This window comes from Taudactylus pleione, unplaced genomic scaffold (genome assembly GCF_031769625.1).
Source record: "Taudactylus pleione unplaced genomic scaffold, aTauple2 ptg001091l, whole genome shotgun sequence".
NCBI classification, from domain to species: domain Eukaryota; kingdom Metazoa; phylum Chordata; class Amphibia; order Anura; family Myobatrachidae; genus Taudactylus; species Taudactylus pleione.
Window position 1 is genome coordinate 1,804,832 of NW_028285492.1, and position 26,453 is coordinate 1,831,284.

General features: G+C 45.0%; 1 protein-coding gene across 3 annotated transcripts in view; it reads right to left on the bottom strand.

Annotated features, from left to right (window-relative positions):
- CPZ (carboxypeptidase Z) overlaps nucleotides 1-26,453 on the bottom strand; it is a 150,426-nt gene that overhangs the window by 45,659 nt on the left and 78,314 nt on the right. For all 3 annotated transcript variants that reach the window (XM_088461744.1, XM_088461746.1, XM_088461745.1), the window contains exons 5-7: nucleotides 20,457-20,653; nucleotides 16,210-16,371; nucleotides 2,035-2,193 (exon numbers count right to left, since the gene is read on the bottom strand). In XM_088461744.1, the coding sequence (XP_088317870.1) occupies nucleotides 2,035-2,193; nucleotides 16,210-16,371; nucleotides 20,457-20,653 (518 nt within the window). The remainder of the gene's footprint in view (nucleotides 1-2,034; nucleotides 2,194-16,209; nucleotides 16,372-20,456; nucleotides 20,654-26,453) is intronic.

A 26,453-nucleotide genomic window follows, 5' to 3' on the forward strand; every position in this document is an offset into this window, starting at 1 on the left:
AATCGTGGACCAGTAGCCACTGCTGATTGGCTGCCGGTCTGCGAGCTCCAATTGGCTCACGACCAGCGACTATTTGATTGACAGCTGTGCTTTTAGCTATGTGTGCAGGGTGGCTGGGCCGTGTCACCGGAGATGCACTGTGCCGCGGCCAATCCCTGACAGGGATTGTCAGCGGCACAGCGGGGACCCGGCTCTTTTTTAAAAGTGAGTCCCCAGTCCTTGAAACCGGATAAAATACGTTTCTATAGCGCGTATTTGCGAACACTGTATTGTATATTAAAAAAACATGCACTGTTTTCCAAACAAATCACTTCAGCGACAGAGGCTGAAGTGATTGCTTTGTTTGGGCCCACACAAAACAAGCTACCAATGGGCAGTTGACAGTGCTGGCAATGATCTCTACAGACTGGCTCTACAGAGGCAAGATGTTGTCGCCATTATCATCCTCACCCTCATCAGGGTGTACATAATTTTCAACAGAATATTAATTCATCCATGCTAGAATCCACAATTACAGGTGCCACTGGACTTTCACGTAATTGCCGGTAAAGGACTTCCTCGTGGAATTTGTAGGGTTTTTTTATAAATATCATCTATTCCACATTTTGAGAAAGAAGCCTTCTACACTGATCGCTGACAAGGTTCCTGGCTGTGCTGAAAACTCTTTCTCAGTACACACTGAAGAGTGGGCAGCTTAAGTAAAGCTTTGTACAAGGGCCTCCAAATAGACTTTTTTTCCTGCCAGTAGTCATAGGTACTGTCTGACATGGCATTTTTGACGCTGTCATTAAAATAATCCTCAACCATTCTTTGAATGGTGACTGTATCAGATGGAGTTGCCGTAGAGGTGTCACTAATCTTCAGAAATTCTTTTAGACCCGACTAAATGTCAAAAAGTTGGGTTTCTTAGGAAAGCCGATTTTTTTCCTGGCAGCCGCAGTTTCCGGAAAAAATTAAGGAGACGTCACTGTGTCACGTGCTGCTTGAGCCGACATCTTGCTCGCCAAGACTTAAACCTAGGATCAAGCACGTCGCCAAAATGTATTGATCCGATTTCAAGATGCTGACAACACGAAGCAAATAAAGGATTTGATCTACAAGTCCAACATACTTAGCGGAATTGCTTTGTTTCATCTCCTCCTTCTGTTTCTCGAGCTGCTTTTCCAAAATTAATTAGTAGAATCACCTGACTCACACTGGCAGTGTTTGAACTCACTTCACAGATGACTACTTTGAAGGGTTTTAGCACCTTGCACAACATGGAAAGTATTCTCCACTGCGCTGGAATAAGGTACATTATCCCTCGTCATGGCTTGTTGTATAGCTTTGGATGGCTTTTTGCTGTTTGTCCATCCGCTGAAGCATATAAAGGGTGGAATTCCACCTTGTTACTACCTCTTGCTTTAGCTGGCAGCAGGGCAAATTGAACTGTTCTTGCAGGTGCTGCAATCTTCTAAATGCAGCTACTGAATGCTGAAAATGTCAGCATCTCCTGCACACCCGTCAAAACATGGGACGTGTCCGAAATCACCCAGCTGTAATGCTCTTACAATATTTGTGGCATCAGAAATCACAAATCCCGAGGAGAGTCCAAGCGGGGTAAGCCATTCTGCATTGATATCCCTGAGAGGCTGTCACCGGTATGCCTTTTAATGCATCTAAAGGGAAAAAATTGCACAAAAAGATGCTCGGGCCGAGTCACACAGCACTTACGTGTTATGTGTAATGCTACTTGTAGCGCGACTTGTGGACACATCGGTAACCATCCCTCCTAGTGTATAACCCTAACCCTCCGGTAAGTGCCTAACCCTAACTGTCCCTCCTAGTGCCTAACCCCAACTGTCAGGGTTTATGCTTAACTTTCCCTCCCAGTGCCTAAACCTATCCCTCCAGTAAGTGCTTAACTTTTAAAAAAATAAACATGTCATTAATTTTTGTGTCTCTTTCAGTTTATTCATTTTAATAATTCAATTTATATTTCCATCTATAATGTCTATTAGATTAACACGGTGCACTGAGTTTTTCATTTCTCACCTTGTCATCTGGAGTGGGAGAATTCATCTTCTCTTCCAAGGGGTGTTTAGAGAAGTCATAAGGATAACTAACAACCAGGTCACCCCCGTGGAGGCTACCGGACAAAACAAATGGGATGGATCTCATCCACTTCATGACAGCCTTTGTCTCTGGAGCGATCTAAATGAGATATAGAAAACAAGTTATTTAGAAGAGCACTTAGACTTGGATATAGTCCTCTATTGGAGTCATTCATTCAGGTGCAAAAGCTGCACTGAACCACAACAGCCAATCAGCTATTAGATGAGTAGTGCAAAGTAGACAATGAAAGCGGGTCTCTGATTGGTTGGTGTGGCTCAGAGCAAATGTTGTTCCTAGCTCAATGTTACTAAGTTAGTCCTATAAGCAGAATAAGAATACAGATGCTCAGATTTCTTTTATTATTATCTTCAAACTGCGGGACTCAGGGGCGGGAAGTTATTGGTTAGGTCATGTAGTCAGTGTGTGGATTGGAAGGTGTCATTCTGCGTGCACATACCCACACGCAGCCTCTTCTATGCCTCTAACTGATTGACAGGCAGAGGCATTTAAGGGGCTGTGCGAAGACGGCTGGCGTTCCCAGAATCCGGGGAGTGTCCACACCGCTTTTTCGGGAGTGGCAAGGCCAGTGGCTGCCTCCAAGGACGCAGTTTTCTGGCCTCACAAGCCGGCCAGCCTGGGTAAGTTGATGGTCATGATGGTGGTCCCAGCCTGCGACCTCGGTCGCAGTGCTGGGATCACAAATGCAATGGGGGGGGGAGTCATACAGGGGGTGTCATACAGGGGGAGTCATACAGGGGGTGTCATACAGGGGGAGTCATACAGGGGGTGTCATACAGGGGGAGTCATACAGGGGGTGTCATACAGGGGGTGTCATACACCTCCTGCTGAATTTGCATATTTGCAAGGACGGAATTGCAGAACTGCCTGCGTGCAGCTCCATCCTAGACTGACTTAGCCCCCTAGTACACAGTATGCTGCTTTTATGAGGTTATGGTCTTGAACTTTGCTGCATTGTACGTAAGCTCTCACAAGCAGGGCCCTCTTCCCTAGCACTATCCATGTCAGCAGTGCTCCACCCCTTTGTATTCTGTTTCCACTCAGCAACTCTGGACCTGATCCAAAGATGGACGCAAAGCCGATGTTTATGCAGTTGAGCGATTATGGGTGATCTGCGCAAGCTTCTGAGTCGCACTGCGCATGCATCATGTTCCATTATAGTTGTTGCTCGCAGTGAGCATTTATTTGTAAAGTGGTTGACAGGCATTGACCATTTCATGGCAGCAACGGTGGGGGGGGGGGTTGATGGCTCATCAAACGCAGGCGTGTCAGGTCCGTTTTTGAAGCATGATTCAGCCTGCGACTGCGACCCTGTATGTAGTAAAACTGGCTCAGGTGACTCAGTGTCCGCTCCCATTCTGTGCGATCAAAGGGTTACTCAGAACCCCGACTGTCGACTGATCGGGTGCATCTGTGTAACCAGTCACTTGGATTTGCAAAGCCACCTCCAAAAAAATCCCGGCGAATGCGTTATTCAAGTATTTTTACACAGTTGCAGCGTACAGATTCGCAGCAGTGATGGTATTAGCGTCCACTCTGACACCGACTGCTCACCCATACGCTGGGTACGGGATCATCGAGTGCTGACATTATTACCCCTCCCCCTCGGTGACTTACCGCTGCATGCTCCTTCTAGCAACAGTGATTTGCCCTCCCTTTGCCTCTGTTGCCCAGTCTGTTACAGGGACGTAACCAGGAGTGTGTAAGCGGAGCGGCCGCACAGAGCGTAACCGCCGCTCACCCACAGCTCCTGCATCTGGCTAGCAGGGTCCTTGTAACAGCACCCTGCTGCCAGAATCTCTGCAGCACTGCCGCCTGGACACTCCAGACGGTCACAACGCTGCCCTTACAGCACCCCGGGGCATCCTGAGGATGCTCCGGGCATTGCTGTAATCACCAGTACCAATGCCGGGTGCAGGCCATGCCCCCTCCACGTGACATCATACGGAGGGGGTGTGGCCAGCACCGGCTCCGAGAGGGCTAGCTACCGCACTGCTGTGTTATTATAGTAATGTTTTATACTTGTACCATGTACTTATGCTATAGTTAGCTGTTGTGTATATTGTGCTTATGCTCTGTTACACTATTATTTTGGAATGTCTTTATGTTTATTCTCTAGGGTGCTGCAAAACTTGTCACACTTTATGAATGAAAGATTTATAAAACTGGTACCATCTCGCTGGCTCACCAATTACCTCCCATTTACACCAGAACATTTTACTGGTAATTATATTTGCAACACGTGCTGGGAAATATTATTCTAATTTCAGTCGCTCAAGCTCCGTTTCCTCTGAGGATTTATTACCAATACAGGTGTCTTTTCATATTTACCATCTATTATTTCTCAGTCCTTACATACTTGTTCAGTTATTTTGCATTTAATATATACACCATCTCTCTGATGCTTTTTATATGTATATCTGTTTTATTGTAGTATATTATATTTTTGTATTAACTATGGCCAAATTCTGCAGCTTATGGGGGGCGGCTTTGAATGTAAACGGAATCGCAAAATGCGACTTCAAAAACAGTCACATTTTGTGGCCTATTCTTAGATGGGAGCATAAGTGAAATGTGACCGACTCCGCAAAGGCATCAAAGTGCAAACTCCAACAGGAAATGTGGCTTCACTGTGAGCACAAAAGATGGTAAAATTCGCAGTACACAATTCATACACTGTATAGGGGACTATTTAACACAAACTGCAATTAATTTGCGTTTGTGATGTGAAAATAACCATTGAACTCGCATTGCGAGTTTTCTTATTTCACAAGAATGTATTAATACTCGAATGCAGGGAGAGAGCTTGGAATAATGGCCCTCATTCAGAGCCGTACGCTCTGAGCAGAGCGCACACTCTGAATGAGGGCCGCCCTCCATAATTATGGAGCGTCCTCCTGGACGCTCGTATAGCTGTGGGTCACCACCCACAGCCTATACGAGCGTGCAGTTTGATGGCCGCGATGGTCTTGACCATCGCGACCATCGCCACTGCGAGCCGGAGCCTGCGGTTGAGTTTTTCAACCGCAAGGCCCGGAGTGATTTTGGCTCTATCAGAGCCAAAATCACTCCCACTGACATCACTAGTGATGTCAGTGGGCCGGCTTCTGACGGTAGGCGTTCCCTTGGGAACGCCCCCGTCAGGGAGGCACGCCCACCAAAGGGGGCGTGCTGTCAATCAACATCGACAGGACGCCCCCTTTGATCAGACACGTCGTCGTGCGCATGCGCAGTGCACAACATCGACCCACTTGCGAGCGGACAGCCGCTTGCGAGTGGGTCTGAATCAGGCCCAAAGTTCTGTCCCTGCGAATCTGTCCCCTGCACTTCTCAGGGTATTTTATTTTGCAAAAAAATACAGTGTGACCGTGCATGTACCGCCGCCGCTGCCGCCAGAGCATGTGACCAATCAGAAGAGGTCTGTGGTCGTTATTATCTTTGGATCGTAAATTGCACCATGGTCTTAGAACCCGCAGGTTCAGTTCCACCAACAGGTGCAATTTTGCCAGCAATTCACGCCCATAACATGCCCTCACTGTACTTTGCAAACATCTACATGCACCCTTCAACCCCCGACCCAGGATCCAATGTCGTAGGAAGTCACAAAGAAATGTTTCCTGGAAGAAATAGATGTGCAGGGCAAAGAGATGTGCATGCACTCTAAAGTAGTGAGCAAGTAGTGGCTGAAAAAATTTACATCCAACTCTGAATGAGGTCCATTATGTTTAACATGTAACAGTTATATATTGCAAGTTCCAGCTTTGTATAGTGAAGTGAAGTAAAAAGCAGGTGTGATGCATAATATCTAAACAGATATATGTAATGTTACAAAGACATGCTCTTGAAAACAGCGACACCTTGTGATCAGACATTTCATTCTATTCTAAAGTCAAATAGCGACATCTTGTGGACAAATACCATAATGCCCTGTCAAGCTTGTGGAACTAGAATTAACCCAAAATTTGGAGTAAGTCGTGCTAAAAAGAGAAAGCCTAAAATTCATAGATTTAATGCTCACTTTAAAAATTGTATAAGATATGCAAATAATTCCTTATACTGTATGTACATTTGACTCTGAATCTGTAATCACTGGTTTATTAGCATAGATTTGCCAGATATGTTACCAGGTAAACAAGTAATCAGTACCCTGTCTATGCTGGATTGTGTTCCATTGATTGCACCAAATCCTATTCTAGACATAAAAGAGAAAAAATTGCATATGTATTTTTTTTTAGTAGGTATCAGTGATTCCTTGTTAGACTTGTTTTCAACTGACTGAAAGTAATGCAGCAGAGATTTGCCCAGGCCTCTGCTGGGTGTACTGTATGGTGACCACTGGGATGATCTGTTTATTGTATGTTGATCACGGTGATCTGTGTGTGTTGTTCATACTGTTTTTATACTGTGTGCATATAGAGGGGGTATTAATGTAATGTCAGAGGGAGTTAATTATGACATCTGGATGCAAATAGTGTATTTACGTGTTGATATTTGAATTTTGAAACACCTGGGCCTGGGGAACCTATTTTACCTACTCTGCTGACCCTCATGTCAAAATCTGACTATGCCAAAGGGCCCCTAGGTAGATTAGTAGGACTTGTACCATTCCCATACACTAGGATGGATGAATATTTAGCGAATAGAAAAATAGAAATAATAAGTTACATACTGTAACTATAAAATAATATTACAATTATGTGCTTATTTTTATACGTGAATAAAATTGATTTTAAGAAGCATTTTATCACATTTACAGTTACAATTTTTTGTCTCTGTTTAACGATTTCAAGATAATAGTTCTGTACTGAAATCGTAATTAGTAGAGCCCATTGTGGACATCTGTGAAATCTGGTGTAGGGTGAACTGGGTTTAATACCTGTGCACCCGTTTCATGTCACAGTTTATTATCTTGCCCTGATGGACAAGTGTTAAATGTAAGTTATTAAAACTTAATGATTTGGCCATCTCCCCTTTGCTTTGTATATTTTACAAAGCATCTACTGCATTTTATTTAATGTGGATGGATTTTGGCTCCTTTTAGCCATGTAAAACGAAATCCCCTATATAAAGGTTTCCAATGTTCTATTTTTAACAAGGTATTGAGAAGCTTAATAAAAGGGCTCTTATACACAATGGCTGGACACATGTAAACCTGCAGTATATTAATAACTATATCTTAACAGTTATTAATATAGTGCCAGCATATCCCGCAGCACTTTACACCAAACATTTTATATTAGCAGACAAATCGGTAAGATGTCCCTGCTTACAAGCTTGCAGTCTATAGGGAAGTAGGAATGTGATATGTGAACCGCTCGGGGGTTAAGCACACAGGAAACAAGTGGGCTCCGCGGGTGGCAGGCAGTATGGGTTTAGTACAATGCAAATACACCAGACTGTATGGAAATGATAATACCAACAAACTTTATTTACACTCCAGCACAATAAGCTTAATGTACGCAAACCCGTCTTACACATAAATGTCAGAGCAGTTAATAGACAGCACATATTCAATGTTCCTGGGTGCAGTGATTACACAGCATGACAGCTCACTCCAAGACACACAAAATACAGTGGACTCTCCTCTAGCCACACTGCCATCTTGCGGTGACCAAACCTCTCACTATGAGAGCATCATTTGGGGTTATCAGAGGGCATCCTCCCCTTCTTCACTTATGGTACTACTGCCACTTGCTACAAGCAGACACTCATCCTGTCCCAGTACAGGTGAGTTCTTCACTGGAGTTCTATCCAACTCCTCTCAGGAGATCTCTCACTGATCTTCTCCTGTGGCAGCCAGCACTCTTCCTTGTCCTCTGCAAGGGTCTCTATGGTGCAGAGGCTCTCCCTCTATCTGCAACCTTGGGGCTAACTTCCCCTCTACTGATCCAATTGTTGCTGCATCCTTTCCTGCTATGGGCAGCACTTCCACTCTATTTTGATATGGGGGCTTCTCACAGAGGGGACCCTTGTTCATAGGGAAGCATCCACTCCACTCAACACAGTGTGGTGACCCCTTCTCTCCAAAAAAGATACATGAGGCTAATGGTAGCATCCATGCAACCCTCAAATGCCAGGTCTACCCATGACCTTCAATGTAGCGCAGCTATCCCCCTTGCCGGAGGCCAAAGCTACCATCAGCAAACGCAACTCAACGCTCTTGATAACTCCATACTCTCCTTTTCACTTGATACTCTTCTCTCCCCTCTATCCACCCTGGCTTGTTCCAACCAGATAGTCTCCTTCTACAACCTCACCCTCATGTCCGCTCAACTCTGCTGCCCCCACCTCTTTTGTGCCACTTCACCGTTCCAAGCACCAACCTTGGCAAACCAAATTTACCCAGTTCCATTAAAAAGGTACATGTAACGCTAACCTCCACTGAAGAAACTCTCGCTCTTTGGCATACTTCCTCCACTTCAAGTTCATCCTTTCTTTCTACAACTCTGCACTCTCCCTTGTCAAGCATTTCTCTTCATTTCTCATCTCCTCTCAATCCTCCAATCCTCGCTGCCACTTTCAACACACTCCATCGACCCCCCCGCCTTACTGCCACTGACTTTGCCTCCTTTTACCTCCAAAGTCAAAGCCATCCGTCACAAAATCATCTCCCTCTAGCCACCTACCCTTTTGCTCCTTCCACCCCACCACAGGAGACAAAGTCCATTCACTTATTTTATACTCTCCCTCCTCTACCTGCCCCCTGGATCCCATCCCCTCTAGCCTCCTTTGTTCCTTCACCCACACTGCCTGCTCCCACCTTGCTCATCTCTTCAATCTCTCTCTCCACTGACATCTTCCCCTCATTCTTTAAACTCTCTTGTCTTACCAATTCTAAAAAAAAATCCTTGATCACTCCTCACTCTCTAAATACCGCCCTATTTCTCTTTTCCCTTTTGCATCTAAAATACTTGTGTAACTTGTCTACAACTGTCTCATCTTCTACCTCTCCAATTAATCTATCCTTAATACTCTCCAAGCTGGCTTCCGCCCCCTCCTCTGCACTGAAACTGACTTGGCCAAAGTCACCAATGATCTTCTCTCCGCCAAATTCAGGAGCCACTTCTCTCTCCTCATCATCCTGAATCTCTCTATGGCCTTTGACACTCTATTCTACTATGCACCCTTTAGACCATGCGCCTCTGACACCATTCATTCTTGGTTCACCTTCTACTTTACCAACCGTTCCTTCTCTGTCTCTACCTCTGGTTCCAACCCCATCAATCCTTCCCATGGGCATCCCCAGGGTTCTGTCTTTGGCTTTTTTATTTTTCTAACAGGCAGAGGGAATGTGTGTGTGTAGGGGGGTGTCGCTGACAGGCAGAGGGAATGTGTGTGTGTGTAGGGGGGTGTCACTGGCAGGCAGAGGGAAAGTGTGTGAGGATCACAGAGACAGAGGGGAATGTGTGTGTGGGCCGGGTCACTGATATACAGAGAGGAATGTGGGGGGGATAACTTAAACACAGAGTGGAATGTGGGGGGTTCGCTGAGAGAAAAAGGGGAATGTGGGGAATCACTGAGAGAGGGGGTTATGGAGGGGATTCCTGAGAGAGAGGGGAATATGGAGAGGATCGCTGAGAGAGAGAGAGGGGAATATGGAGGAGATCGCTGAGAGAGGAGAATGTGGGGGAGATCGCTGAGAGAAAAAGGGGAATGTGGGGAATCACTGAGAGAGGGGGTTATGGAGGGGATCACTGAGAGAGAGGGGAATGTGGAGGAGATCGCTGAGAGAGAGAGAGAGTGGGGAATATGGAGGAGATCGCTGAGAGAGAGGAGAATGTGGAGGAGATCGCTGAGAGAAAAAGGGGAATGTGGGGAATCACTGAGAGAGGGGGTTATGGAGGGGATCACTGAGAGAGAGGGGAATGTGGAGGAGATCGCTGAGAGAGAGAGAGGGGAATATGGAGGAGATCGCTGAGAGAGAGGAGAATGTGGAGGACATCGCTGAGAGAAAAAGGGGAATGTGGGGAATCACTGAGAGAGGGGGTTATGGAGGGGATCACAGAGAGAGGGGAATGTGGAGGAGATCGCTGACAGAGAGAGAGGGGAATATGGAGATCGCTGAGAGAGAGGAGAATGTGGAGGAGATCGCTGAGAGAAAAAGGGGAATGTGGGGAATCACTGAGAGAAGGGGTTATGGAGGGGATCACTGAGAGAGAGGGGAATGTGGAGGGGATCGCTGAGAGAGCGCAGAATGTGGAGGGGATCGCTGAGAGAGAGTGGAATATGGAGGAGATCGCTGAGAGAGAGGAGAATGTTGAGGAGATCGCTGAGAGAGAGGGGAATGTGGAGGGGATCGCTGAGAGAGAGAGGGGAATGTGGAGGGGATCGCTGAGAGAAAAAGGGGAATGTGGGGAATCACTGAGAGAGGGGGTTATGGAGGGGATCACTGAGAGAGAGGGGAATGTGGAGGAGATCGCTGAGAGAAAGAGGGGAATATGGAGGAGATCGCTGAGAGAGAGGAGAATGTGGAGGAGATCGCTGAGAGAAAAAGGGGAATGTGGGGAATCACTGAGAGAGGGGGTTATGGAGGGGATCACTGAGAGAGAGGGGAATGTGGAGGAGATCGCTGAGAGAGAGGAATATGGAGGAGATCGCTGAGAGAGAGGAGAATGTGGAGGAGATCGCTGAGAGAGAGGGGAATGTGGAGGGGATCACTGAGAGAGAGAGGGGAATGTGGAGGAGATCGCTGAGAGAGGAGAATATGGAGGGGATTGCTGAGAGAGAGGGGAATATAGAGGAGATCGCTGAGAGAGAGGAGAATGTGGAGGAGATCGCTGAGAGAAAAAGGGGAATGTGGGGAATCACTGAGAGAGGGGGTTATGGAGGGGATCACAGAGAGAGAGGGGAATGTTAAGGAGATCGCTGAGAGAGAGGGGAATATGGAGGAGATCGCTGAGAGAAGAGAATGTGGAGATCGGTGAGAGAAAAAGGGGAATGTGGGGAATCACTGAGAGAGGGGGTTATGGAGGGGATCGCTGAGAGAGAGGAGAATGTGGAGGAGATCGCTGAGAGAAAAAGGGGAATGTGGGGAATCACTGAGGGGGTTATGGAGGGGATCACTGAGAAAGAGGGGAATGTGGAGGAGATCGCTGAGAGAGAGAGAGAGGAATATGGAGGAGATCGCTGAGAGAGAGGAGAATGTGGAGGAGATCGCTGAGAGAAAAAGGGGAATGTGGGGAATCTCTGAGAGAGGGGGTTATGGAGGGGATCACTGAGAGAGAGGGGAATGTGGAGGGGATCGCTGAGAGAGCGCAGAATGTGGAGGGGATCGCTGAGAGAGAGGGGAATATGGAGGAGATCGCTGAGAGAGAGGAGAATGTTGAGGAGATCGCTGAGAGAGAGGGGAATGTGGATGGGATCGCTGAGAGAGAGAGGGGAATGTGGAGATCACTGAGAGAGGAGAATATAGAGGGGATCACTGAGACAGAGGGGAATATGGAGGAGATCGATGAGAGAGAGGAGAATGTGGAGATCGCTGAGAGAGAGGGGAATGTGGAGGAGATCGCTGAGAGAGAGGAGAATGTGGAGGGGATCACTGAGAGAGAGGAGACATGTGGAGGGGATTACTGAGAGAGAGAGGGAGAGCTCGGAATGTGGAGGGGATCGCTGAGAGAGAGCTCGGAATGTGGAGGGGATCGCTGAGAGAGAGGAAAATATGGAGGAGATCGCTGAGAGAGAGGAAAAATGTGGAGATCACTGAGAGAGAGGGGAATGTGGAGGGGATCGCTGAGAGAGAGGGGAATGTGGAGGGGATCACTGAGAGAGAGGAGAATGTGGAGGAGATCGCTGAGAGAGAGGGGAATGTGGAGTGGATCGCTGAGAGAGAGAGAGGGGAATGTGGGGGCATCGCAGGGAGAAATATGTGGGGGGATTGCGGCTTCAATGGTACAATAAAGTTTATTTTTTTCTTACTGAGACAAGACGCACGTGATGTTTAACGCGGAAGGAGGCTACATGTATGAGGACACATCTGTAATTCTTGAGTGTTCCTGTTTAAAAGGATAGTATGGTAACCCTATCTATAGTATAAGCTGTAGAGGAGATTCTAAAAGAAATTACTTTCTGTATCAAACATATGTATCTTATATAAATGACAGTGGTCAGGGAAATGTTAAACACCCCATAAATATACATAGATAGTACAATCATTATGAGGCTTTCTAAGTCTTTGTGACTGAGGGCCCCATTTAACAACGATCCTAAATACCAGCAGCATATTTTGTTTAATATCGCAGTGATACAAATGACTATCCCACTGGTATTCATAATTACTTACCTCGCTGGCAGGGTCCTCCACTCAGCTTCTGCCAGGCTAACGCTGCCAGCGACTGGCTACTCTGTCATGCGTATGCGCGACCGTCATTCTACGCATGTGCATAACTGATTAACCCAGCTGGGACCAAGCAGTGCTGGGAGGCTTCTCTGAAGCCGGAAAGGCTGCTGCTGGGTCCCCATTGCCGTCAATGGGGACCGCATCACTCTCGCCATCTCGATGCAGTGACAGACAGCGGTAATCTTAGATTACAGCTGTTTGTTAAATACAGAAAGGATGACGTAACCTCTTTAGCGAGTACCAAAGGGGTTATACATCATTGTTAAATGGGCCCCTGAGTGCTCAGATCCCACACACAGCAGACTTGACAGAAGCTAGGAATGCGCAGCAGCCCAGTTACATCCCTTATATTGCAATGCTGTGGCCGCAGCTCTAGTACAATCACAGTTTATACTTCTGCTTTTGTGGTCATTATTAAAGACAAATTAAATTCAACTAAATTTAAATGTTTGTTGTTTACCCTTTAAAAATAAACGGTGATCTTCTGTCCTGCCAGAGGCAGCGGGTACAGGGTGTATCATGAACACCAAGAGACATCTTGAATAACTATCTTACTGTCATTGTGCAGAAGGTTAGCAGCTTACATGTCGATGGGTGCATCTACTATCAGCATCCCATAGGGATACAATCACAGGACATCACTTTTGTGGACCCTTCTGTCTACTGGTTATTCAACAAAATGTACTTCCATGACCTTGCCAAGCTATACTCATGTTTTATGTAAGTCAACATGTCTGATTGTCTGTGCCATGGTTGTGATAATGCATGGATTTGAAGATTTGCTGCCAAAACCAAAGGGGTTTGTGCTGCTTCAAACGGGAATCCGTCCACAGCCGCAACCATCATTATTGGTACTGGAACTTGCCCCAGCCCAATGCTGGGTGCACGAAAGCCATCAGATACAGTCGTCACTTCCCTGTATGCATAACTCAGAATAACACTCACCTTTAGCTCCACTCCCATGACCCTCCCACAAGACAGTACAGTTCCGTGCAATTGCATTGTCCCCGCCCATGTGCCACCCTGAAACACCCATTTCACAGAAAAGACAGAGCAGGAAAATTTCGTCAGATGATGAAGGAGAAATGCAAAAATGTGTATATTCGCATATGTGCATGCGCTATTGGCTAAAACTCACCATTTGCGTCCATGTAAAGAGAGCCGTGAATCGTCCATTGAATGAATGGTTATATGAATTCTCATATTTAAGAGGAAGTTGTGTGTAGAAGGTACAACACAAAATCTATTTTGAGACATGTGCCACCATTGGTACTAAGTATATTTTTAAAATACATTTTTGGTTTACAAATTGAATAGTTATAATTTTACATCCAAAAAACAGGAGAGGTGTAGAAATTACCAGTGAATGAACGCACAATGCAAGCAAATCAACAGACAAGTCCAGTAAATGAATAATATGACTTACATTAAAAAGACATCGTCAATAGATCTAACCTAAGTTTGTATGCACTAAATTTAAGATTACTGTATTAAATCTGAAAATGTTCATTCACTGGTAATGTTCATTCACTAGCTGATTCACCCTATATACTAATTTATTATGTCTACTCCTAATAGTTTTCCAACTGCCCAGACCTTTGTGATCCATCTTTGGAATCCTGACTCCATTACTGGATCCTGTTGAGTCCAGTCTGATTTCTATCCTGATTGAAGGTTGGTAATTATGCAGTGCCACTGTACAGCTGTCCATTATGCAACATACATGACATTTTGGAATTGCGTGGGTGAAGAACTGTTATATAAATATTGTGACCTGCCCCTGTTATTCCACAAACATGCTGCTAATCTACCCGTTCATCTGCACTGGTGACTGTATGGTTAAGGATTTACTGCAATATTGTTGTGTTTTATATACATTCCTTTTTTATTAGAGATGTGTGCGGACCCCCTCATTTTGGCTTTGATTTTGTCAAAAACCTCCCTCAAGTGTTTTGGTTCGGATTCGGTTTTTGATTTCTTTTTAAATTGATAAAAGCAGCTAAAATCATGTAACTTGGATCCCTTTTTGTTCCTATACTATTATTAACATCAATAACCTTAATTTCCAGGCAATTTTAACCAACTCACAGTACCTGAAATCGGGAGGGATGGACTTAAATACAATCCAATCCACGCAAAATACGTTTTTTAAATCCGAGTTTCCGAATTGCGAGAAGTCAGGCCTCAGTTTTACTATAAACTCCAAAGTGATTCCGAACTGGAACTCTGTTCGACTCGGAATCCTAAAGTACAGATGTGTTGGGTTTTCTCAAATACCGAAACGCTCATCTCTAGTTTTCATGTCTATCTGTTGCATAGGCATACATAGACTCAGGGCAAGCGGTGTGTGAAAACATCCCCCCCCACCTCCCCCTCGGAACATAGGCTAGTCCGCCCCACTCCCACTCAGACATACACTATGCGCCCATTACATCTATGACCTATTTATTTAATTAAAATGCATTAAAACATATTATACACTATAAAAAGTATGGTCCAGTTATTACTATTATATTGTAAGAGAATATCAGTGTATGCAAGAATACAATTCAATGCTACTTGTTCAATGAACTTAACTTCTAGGTTTAGTATAAATGTAGCCCACGCAATATCCCATTAAAAGGTTTTGCCACGCTCAAAAGGAAACCATATAACATGGAATATTCTATTACTATAGCGACAACAGGCATTGCATTCCAAATGACTAGAATATTATAAGATATGAATGCACTGGAGAAAAAATGTAAATGACAGTTTAGTGATGTGTGGCCGCGGTAATTGTTTCCACTTCTTTGAATAATCTCCATAATTGCTTATAATGATCACTTGCCAAGGCTTATTATGTCTAAAACTCATTACACACAAATTGGAACTTATTATAAGTTCCCTATAACTTGAGATGAAGTTAAATGAGATCAGGAACTTTAGGGTGATGCTCAGTCTTACAGCCATGCAAGCCAGGGTCAGAATACAAAGATAAGATCTACAAACGCACTGCTATCACGCGTTATAAAAGTCATTGTTGTAATTACACTGCAGCATGTTATGGAGCGTACACACGGTCAGATTTGTCAGATTTGTCAGATGAACGATTGAACGATTAAACGATTTGAACGATTTGAACGATTTTACCAAAGTTTTGAACGATTTGAACGATTTGAACGATTGAACGATTTTTGACTGCATTAAAATGAATGGAATCGTCCAAGTCTGACTGCAAACACATCAGATGTCAGAAATCGTTATCTGACCATCGGGAACGCGCATCGTTGATCGCCCATTGTTCAGGCATGTCAGATATGAACGATTTTCCTTCAGATATGAACGACTGAACGATTTTTAAATCGTTATCGTTCATATCTGAAGGAAAAATCTGACCGTGTGTATGCACCAATAATCAATGTCTACGCAGATGCAGTAAATAATTTTTTATACGTGTCTGTAAGAACTACAGAGAATATTTCTATTTAAAAGTACGTCCTCCGCCATCTTAATGTATGTGCAGAGGATGAGCCCCACTCAAAGAGGTAATGTCTGTCAAAAATGAAGAACAAACAAACAAAACACTACTAGTTACTTTGTCTTCATATAACTAGATTAAAATGAATCCATATGCCAAAAATTTTCTTTCATTTACTTTTCATGTTAATGATGTCTTCATTTATTTTGACATCATTACAATACCTGTTAATAATGTATTCAGTGCGAATAAGGACTTTCTCTTTTATAAATGTACATTGTAAGTAAAAATTTCTTCATACCTTACCCTCCCAATACGATTGAGGGATGGGCATATGGTCGACGCGGGCCGAGCGCATTCTCATTATTTTATGAACTTCGGAAGTCAGATCGGGAAAATTTCTATTGAGATCAATATTCTGAGCTGTCATTCGCCCATTTGTCCATCCATTGTAGCCGGCACCCTGTGAAAGAAATATAGTCTCAGGGATCTGTTACATTCTCATAGGTGTATATCAGATATTGTTATTTAAGGCTTTGTGATTAATCTGTATACTTTTGCTCAATTACTGAGTGATGGTAACATGGGGGTACATTGTGGCCATTGTGGTAGACAAACTATACAGGTTCCATTTCTTTTATCTTGTGGACCGTGGCCCTGATTCAGAGCCGGACGCTCTGACAGAGCGCTCGCTCTGAATCAGGGCCGTCCCACTGAATTTTAGAGCGGCCTCCTGGCCGCTCGCATAGCTGTGGGTGACCACCCACAGCTATAGCGAGCGGCCAAAAAGATGGTCGCGATGGTCAAGACCATCGGGCTTGCGACAAGACCCTTGTGGTAGGGTCTCGTCTGCCGCAAGCCCTGGAGTGCTTTTGGCTCTATCAGAGCCAAAAGCACTCCCACTGACATCACTTGTGATGTCAGTGAGGCCGGCCCCAGACGGTAGGCGTTCCCATGGGAACGCCTCCGTCTGGCCAGCCATGACCCCGGCACACCCACCAAATGGGGCGTGCTGTCACTCACCATCGACAGCACGCCCCCTTTGTAGCGAGACCCATAGCGACGGCTTGCCCGTTGCTATCCAGGTCTCGCGCATGCGCATGACGGAGCCAGGTCCGTCGTGCGCATGCCATGGCCCAACATCGACCCGCTTGCGAGCGCTCAGCGCTCACGAGCGGGTCTGAATCAGGCCCCATGTTCTTATACCACATTTGATGTAAAAGTAGGCGGATATTAAAGACTTCCCCACATAGGTTGGGCCATACTCCGGGAGGGGGCAGCCAGGTCGGCAGAGAGGGGGCGTGGCTGGTGGGAAAGTGGGCGGTACAGGGGCGTGGCGGTACGATTGCGTCATTGAGGCCCCACCCCCTGCTATACAGAGCTGAGAAAACAGGCATTGCATAGTGTGCGTGGGGCTACGAAGACGTGACTCACCACAAATCGCGTCACTGGACCCCTCAGACTTCCTACTTATGCCTTTTAAGTGGGCAGCCGCAGGGGGATGCACTCGGATGGAGGGGGGGCCGGGCAGTGCAGGAGACTTGACTACTTTCCCGGGTGGTCAGGACAGCCACCCGATTTTCTGGGGCATCCCGGCCATTTCGGGAGAGCAGGCAAGTATGGGTTGGGCTTAACACATAGACATAGACATATATGGTGCCAGAATTTGTAGTGCTATAAAATATAAAATAGCTGATTAAGGGGTTGCGTATGGGATCCCAGCAGTCGGGAAGCTGGCGGTCAGACAATGGCATCCTGACCCAATTAGGCAAGTGTCCTAACCAAATCCCCCCCCTAACCCACCTTTCCTGCAGCCTATTTCTATCCCTTCCCCCCCTGCAGTCTATCCATATTCCCACCACTGCAGTCTAGCCCTAACCATCCCCCCTGCAGCCTATCCCTATCCCTCACCCCACGCAGTCTAACCCTAACCATCCCCTCTGCAGCTTATCCCCAACTGTCCCCCTGTAGCTTAACCCTAAAGCCCCCCCCCCTCCCCCCCGCTCGCAGCCTAACCTAAAACCACCACTAACCCTAATACTTACCGTCGGGATTATGAGGCCAGTACATGTGAACAACAAAGAATGATTCAGAGCACATTTTCCAAATAGTAAGTTAGGAAAGGATATCACAGCAGTGTGACGTTACACACAACATAGCATATTACAGGGTCAGATACTACAGGGCCCAGGTGGAGCTAGTGTACTGTACTGATCTTCCAGAGTTTCAAAATCTTATGCATTGATTTTATAGTCCTGGACCCTTGTTACCCATTACTGGGCGGCAGCTGTAAGAATATATATTTAAACTCTTCCTTATGTCTTTGCCAAAGTACCCCGTATGCTTTGATTTTTGATTTATTAACCTGACTTCAGTCCTGTTCCTCAACTCTTTTCAGTTCCTGTACATTGTTCCTTTTCCCCATTTCTGCCTGTACTAAGCTCTGCTTGTGATTATTACTTCTACTTCCCATAAGGTTGTGTTGTGCACATCGCCTGTATGTGAGTTAATGATATGTCTAATCTTGCCCTAGTCCTTCTTGCTGTCCCTCTGTCTATATGCACCTCTGGCAGACCTGCTGGACCTCTTTGAGTTCCACGGATACAGTATAATCAGAACCAGCAGCAACTTAAGCTGGGTACACGTGTAAAGATTTTCTGTCCAACCATCCAACTAGTTGATTGGTTGGAATGAAAATCTGGTAAGGTATGAAAGCAAATGAAAATCAGCAATTTGCTCCCAAACACCGGAAAATGGACAAAAACTGTTGTTTGAACAAATTGTTTAGATCAAACTTTTAACAAACTTGTCTGACCGACCATTTTCATCTGTTTTCTGGCATTTAGGAGCAAATTGCTGATCAGCACTTAGTCCCATACGTTACCAGATTTTCATTCCAACCAATCAACTAGTTGGATGGTTGGACAGAAAATCTTTACGTGTGTATGCATCTTAAGTAATGAGCACTTATCCTGAAGAGAATGGAGCACATGAGAACTCAGATAATAGTGTGCAGAGGTGCATTTAAAGTATTATAAATTTGTTACCCCCTATTCTGCCCTCTTTCTGCCAAAAAAATTAAATAAATACATTTGGCTCATTGGTACACTATGTATACTGTGACATTGAAGTCATTAGTTACATTCCCACCAAGATCCTATATGTATGGAGTTTGTATGTTCTCTGTTTGTGTGGGTTCCCTCAGGGTGCTTCAGTTTTCTTCAAAACTCCAAAAAACATACCGGTAGGATAAGTGGATTTTGTAAAAGAAACTTAGGGTTTAGAGGTGGGCATTGCAGCATCCGCTCTTCCGTCTGCTGGCCGAGTCGCGGAAGCGCTAATATGCAAACGCAAACAAAGGACCCCATTTATTAACGAAGCTTAATACCAGCAGCATATTTCATTTAGTATGGCAGTGATACAAGCAAATATGCCAATGGAATTGATCATTATTTAAACCTCCGGCGATGTCCAGTGGCGTCCTCCTCGTTGGCGAGGTCCTCCGCTCACTTGCTGGCAGCCTATTGCTACCAGCAACGGGCTACTCTGTCACGTGCATGCGCGACGGTAAGCCTGCGCATGATTGGTTAACCCGGCTGGGACCCGGTAGTGCCTGAAGGGCAGCAATGGGAACTGCGTCACTCTTGCCATCTAAAGACGCTGTTTGTTGAATACAGAAAGGATGACATAACCCCTTTAGTGAGTGCTAAACCTCTCGTGGAGCAGAAAGGGTTATGCATCGTTGATAAACCAGCCAGCGCCTAACTGTCACTTTACAGGCTTTTTGCAAAATGACAGTTAGGAGCTGATTGGTTGGTACTTTATCTCTGTCCACTTTCACGCTCTCCAAGGCTTAGCACATCCTTAGACTGTAAGCTCCAATAGTACAAGGACCGATCTGAATGAATATATTGTAGGTACAGTGATGCATAAATTGGTGACGCTATATAAATAATACATAACATGATGAGCAAGCCAGGACGGAGGGGTTTCTTAAAACTAAAGCTGGGTACACACTGGAGCGATGTGTACTCGGACGATATGGCGGCCGACATATCGTATCTGGGGTACACATCAGAGTGATCTAATGAAGGACGGACAGATTCCTTGTCCCGTTCTTCATTACCTTGCACGGCACCGCATGCAATATCGTCCGGGTGACCGTTCAGTATGGCTGCCGGAAGATATCGCTAACGACCACGGGAGCACGCGGATTGGCTGTACACACTGAATGAACCGTCTGCTAGGTCGTTTCCGATTTGGCCCAGAAACAACAGGCCGATATCACTCCAGTGCGTATCCAGCTTAAGTATCAAAAATTATACTTTTGCCTATGCGAACCCGCTCTCCTGTTTGTAATGGTAATAAAATAGTAATTTGTTCCCAAACCATTCAAAAAAAGTCCTGCCATTCATTAGGAAACAAAAATAGATTTATATACATTCAGACAAAATAAGAGGAAGATGTATTGATGATCGCAAGTTCATCGCAGTCTCACCGCCATGCTTTCCATTCTGTAAGTTATAAAGTACAGTAAGTAGTTTTTACCTCTTCTGACGCAAGCTCGTAGCCATCTGGGTTCATGGAAGGCAGAAGGTGAATCCTGGTAGTGTTGATCAATTCCTGGATTCGGGGATTTCCAAGGAGATACTCAGAACACAAATACTGCGTCAGGTAGATCAGCAATTCTCTTCCCACAACTTCATTCCCGTGCATGTTGGCAATGTACCTGACTTCAGGCTTAACTAGGAAAAGTCACAATTTAAAGATATGGGGCTCACTGAGTTGAACATACATCAAATTCATATGTCATAATATCAGCATTTCAGTAGTGCGGACACACACAGAAAATACATATACAGTGTTTGCATGTCACTGACTTACATCTCAGAGTCCTACAGTAATTACTGAGGAGGTAGAAAGTAGGTTGAGCAAACTTAGAGGTATAAATTTACTATGCCGGCCGATTGTCAAAGCCACCGGCCAGCCCTAGGTATGCAGGGCCGAAACTAGGATTTCTGTCACCCGGGGCAAGACAGTAATTTGGCACCCCCCAATGAAAACAAAACAAACAACAAAAAGGATGTCTGGTTTTGTAACACAGTAATACCCCTTACAACACATTATGTCACAGTAATGCCCCTTGCAACACATTATGCCACAGTAATGCCCCTTGCAACACATTATACCACAGTAATGCCCCTTAAGGGTACACATTATGTCACAGTAATGTCCCTTAATACACATTACAGTAAGGCCCCTTACACGTTATGCCACAGTAGTGCCCACAGTAATGCCCCTTAATACACATTATGCCACTGTAATGCCCCCCCCCCCAATGGCAGCAGGCCCCCCAGAACTAACAGATGAAAACTTTTAAAATTGGACTTTCACATTAAAATGGAATCTCCCAGTAAGCCAACTCCCTCCTTTTACCTGCCGAGGCTACGTGGTGGGTGAGCTCGGGTGGCTCGGGACGGGACAGAGCTGCCACATGCTGGGGATCAATCAGCGCCACTGTCATTCTAATGTGGAGCCGGTCGTGAACCAATTGGAGCCATACTTGCCTACCCTCTCGATTTGGTCGGGAGCCTCCCGAAAATCGGGTGCCGCTCCCGACCTCCCGGGATGGCAGGCAAGTCTCCCGGCTGCCGCGGATCCGTCCTTTCCCACCACAATAACTTGTAAAAACCACGGCAGCGAAGGGGGGCGGTGACGCGATTCGCGTCATTTTGGCACCGCCCCCTGCTTCACACTGCATGTAATATAGGCAGTGTGTAGCGGGGGCGGGGCCAAAATGACACGCTCGTGTGGCTCCGCCCCCGCCCCGCCCCCGCCCCGCCCGCAAAAACTTGTCATCTGGCCGGCCCAGCCCCCGTTTGCTGACCACGCCACCCCAGTAATGCCGATCTGGCTGCTCCCTCCCGGAAGGGGCAGCCAGATAGGCGGCATGTATGATTGGAGCTCTGATTGGCTTGCGACCGGCGTCACATTAGACTGATGGCTGCGCTGTGTCTCTCAAGGCCGGGCTGCAGGTCCCGGCGTGCGGCCCAAACCCACACATGCAACTACCTGGGGCCGCCCCACCTTGTCACCCCCTCAAGTCCAGTGCCCCTTAGGCCCCCCCCTAGTTGCGGCCCTGAGGTATGAATGCTAAAGAAGCCTGGTTGTTCATGTATTCCAGTTGCTGCTTTAAAGCTATCAGACAAAGTTGCCTATACTCAGCGTCTGACAATTCCGCAACATAGTAAATATACCCCCTGGCCTGTAGAGTTCTGTAAGGGCTTGTTTTGCAATAAATTAGATGTGCCTATTTAGAGGTCTATCTCTAGCGGCTGTTGTAGGCCGGTGCATGGATACAAATTATACAATTTGCATCTTTTTCTACATATGCTTGGGGCACAAGTGTGTCCACCAGAAAATGAGCCCCATAGTGTCCTGATAGGCAATAATAGTGGCACAGGTAATTCTATGAAAAATACTAAATGTAGAGACTGTGGGGGAGGGAGGAAGGGATAGACTTATTCATTAATGGGCATTGATCTTTATTTGTAGGCTTAAAGTATACTAAATGTGCTCACTGCAACGTGTTAGGGTAGTGTCACATTACACTTTTCTAATCATGTCGACATGTCATCACTGCCAACATGCTACATTTCAACATGACAACTACTGTATGCTGACACTCAACCCGCGAGAGAAAGCTTCTCCTCATAACATGAGAGTAATTCAGCTCAGAAAAAGAGGTCTTTAGTAAAAAAAATATATATACTGTATATATATATATATATATATATATATATAAAAAGAAAATAGGTAGGAAGAGCGCCAATAATTAATGTACCCCTTGCTTTCAAACAGATACAAAACTTCAACAACTGCCCACTGGCCTATCAAATATAGGCGCCAGCTCTCTGTTAATAAGTAGTTAGTAATGGTAAGTTTACTAACAACAAAGATAGTTGTACATGGATATTAATTGTAGAGCGACCGGCTAGTTGAATATAACTATAAATTGTGTGACTGAAAACCACGTAAAAACATATATATATATATATATATATATATATATATAAATAAATAAATAGATAAATTATAAAGTGACAGTGCAAAAATGTGCAAATAATACACAATTGTGGTTTAACCTATTTCATATATAGGTATAAAAACATATAATCAAGTGCAAGGGATATATAAAACTAACTCAGTACGATATTATATTGAAAAAGCGCAACCAGTAAAAGTTAAAAAGCAATTTAATAGTTATAAAAAACAATATTTGTTTAAAAGACAAGATAATTCATAAAACGTACACAACAGGGGAATTCGGGATTAGGTACAAAAACATTAGCTATATAAATAGTTAAAGCAGCTTATCTGAGGTAGCAGCTTAATAGTTCATGTGGCAGGTATGGCAACAGCAGGCTCCAACGCGTTTCGTCAGTTCAAGACTTCATCAAGGGAGTCTCCCTTGATGAAGTCTTGAACTGACGAAACGCTCTACAATTAATATCCATGTACAACTACGTGTATATATATATAAATATATATATATTTATTTTTTATTTGCCAGCTTCAGTCTTCATGACAGGGGCAGCTTGCACCTTTATGCTTTATTGTGCAGTAAGGCTCCATCAGAAAGTTTTATTAAATCAGATGTAATCTTTTTTTAGATTGACAACAGGTTTTAGGTGCAGTGGAGGCAGGAGGAGCAGGGTAGTGGTCTGTCTCCAAAATGCAAAATGTCCACTGGCAGTGCAGCAACTATTTTTACGGAGAAGCGCGTTTTTGACCAGCGCGGTAACACAATGGTTAGCATTGCCGCCTCGTGGCACTAGGGCAGGGGTGCCCAACCACGGTCCTCAAGGAACACTAACAGTCCAGGTTTTAAGGATAGCCATACATAAGCACAAGTGTCGTAATTGGTACCTCAGTTATTTTGATTTACCATCTGTGCTCAAGCATGGATATCACTGAAACCTGGACTGTTGGTGCGCATTGAGGACCGAGGTTGGGAAACACTGCACTAGGGTCATGAGTTTACTTAGTGACGTGTAAGCTCCAATGTGGCAATGCTTTGCATAATAAAGAATATTAATAATAAGGTGCCAGTTGCTAACTTTTGATGCATGGGGGAGCGTGGATCAGGGGGTGCCCATTTATGAATCCACCTTTCTATACAGCTACATGCAAAAATTAGATGCAATTCAGTCATTATAATAGGTGCATTATGCTTACAGAGTCTTTTATTTTTACATGGCTTCAGAGATGGTCAGGGCAGGACTAAGGCCCACATGGGCCGGAGCTGAAAATGTTCAAGGGCCTATACTGAGAAGGGGAAGAGCTGTGATCGGTGCTGTGTGGCTGTGGTCAGTCACCTTGGTGTATATACCCCCTACACTATGACCACAATGTCTCCCTAACTACATAGAAATAGAAAGATTGCAAAATGTTGTTGTTTTTTTTTTGGGGGGGGGGAGGGCGGGGGACTAGAAAAACTATTTAAATACTTAAAATTTGTGGCCAGTTAGGCAGCTGGTAATCATTCTGTCATGTTGATGGGCCTATTTTTATGTGGAGGCCTGGAGCTGTAGCTCCATCCGCCCCATTGTTAATCTGGCTCTGGAGATGGTGGAATCAGGCACTGACGAGTACTTTTAATGAGACCACACATTTAGGTGCTTCTCGATCTATGAAACAAAGAGCTTCAAACACACATAGTGTCCCTTTACTCTTCTGGTTAATATATGAAGTAAATGAGGATAAACTAAGCAGTACAGATGTGTCCACATACATCTACCCTCCGTGTGCTACAAATCACATTACACATAGGTTAACACGTGAGCGCTGTGCGACTGGATAGCGCCGAGTGTCTTTTTGTGAGACCTTTCCCCTTAAAATGCATCTTATTCGCAAAGTGATGTGAATAGGAGACACAAGCAGCTTCTGCTGATTACAATGATATGCTGCATGTCTATATTCTGTGTGTATCTGCATGCGAAACGCTACGTTACTGTGTCAGCGGCACACAGAATATTGGCATGCTGCATATGATTTTAGTCAGAAGAAGCTGCTTGTGCGTCCTATTTGAAGCATTTTGCGAATAAGACGCATTTGAAGGGAAAAAGTCTCACAAAAAGATGCTTGGCGCTACTGAGTTGCGCCACGGTATGGCGCGACTAGAGCGGCTGTTTAAGGAGCCTAGATGTATGTGGGCACATCTATATTATAGGAGAAAAACAGAAATGTGAGATTAATGAAGAGAATTGGTCCATTAAAATATCCATATGGATATCCATGTCACTTATTCCACCACTGACGATAAAGCCCGAAACTATCTCCCTTTTTCACCCCTGTTAAGTTATCGGGGCTAATTAAATTTCCCCCCATAGTGTCATAAGTGGGCAGGGAATAGGGATATGCAGGAAGCAAGGCTTATTGTAATAGTAGGTGAGGCTTATTACATAACTACCATCTGTCCCGATTTCAGCGGGACAGTCCTGTTTTACAGGCGCTGCCCCGCTGTCCCACCCGTAGGCCACAGTGGCCCGCAGGAGGGGGGGAGAGTTGGGGGGACACTCTCACACTGCTGCTCTGCATACCTGAGCAGCGGTGAATGGTCATCCATATACACTTTGCCGGCTCTGGAAGGGGCTGGGGGACTGTCCAGCAGCTCCCGGAGTGCTGGGCAAGCCCCAGCATAACTAAGATGGGGGTGTGGCTCGCGGATACGGCATGTCCAGCTAGCCATACCCCCTTGTCGATAGGCCACACCCCTATTTTGGGCACACGCCTTCGGTGCATGCAAATGTCACTCATCCACCAGTTGAAAAGTTGGGAGGTATGTTATTATGAGAGGCATAGGAAGCCTGCATTACTGTAATAGGAGGTGGGACTTATTATAAGAGGTGGTTTTATAAAATCATGGACACAGGAAGCATGCATTACTGTAATAGGAGGTGGAGCTTATTATAAGAGGCGGGTTTATAAAATAATAGATACAGGAAATATGCATTACTGTAATAGGAGGTGGGGCTTATTATAAGAGGCGGTTTTATAAAATCATGGACACACTAAGCATGCATTACTGTAATAGGAGGTGGGGCTTATTATAAGAGGTGGTTTTATAAAATCATGGACACAGGAAGCATGCATTACTGTAATAGGAGGTGGAGCTTATTATAAGAGGGGGTTTTATAAAATAATAGATACAGGAAATATGCATTACTGTAATAGGAGGTGGGGCTTATTATAAGAGGCAGTTTTATAAAATATTAGACACAGGAAGCATGGATTACTGTAATAGGAGGTGGGGCTTATTATAAGAGGTGGTTTTATAAAATAATAGATACAGGAAGTATGCATTACTGTAATAGGAGGTGGGGCTTATTATAAGAGGTGGTTTTATAAAATCATGGACACAGGAAGCATGGATTACTGTAATAGGAGGTGGGGCTTATTATAAGAGGTGGTTTTATAAAATCATGGACACAGGAAGCATGGATTACTGTAATAGGAGGTGGGGCTTATTATAAGAGGCGGTTT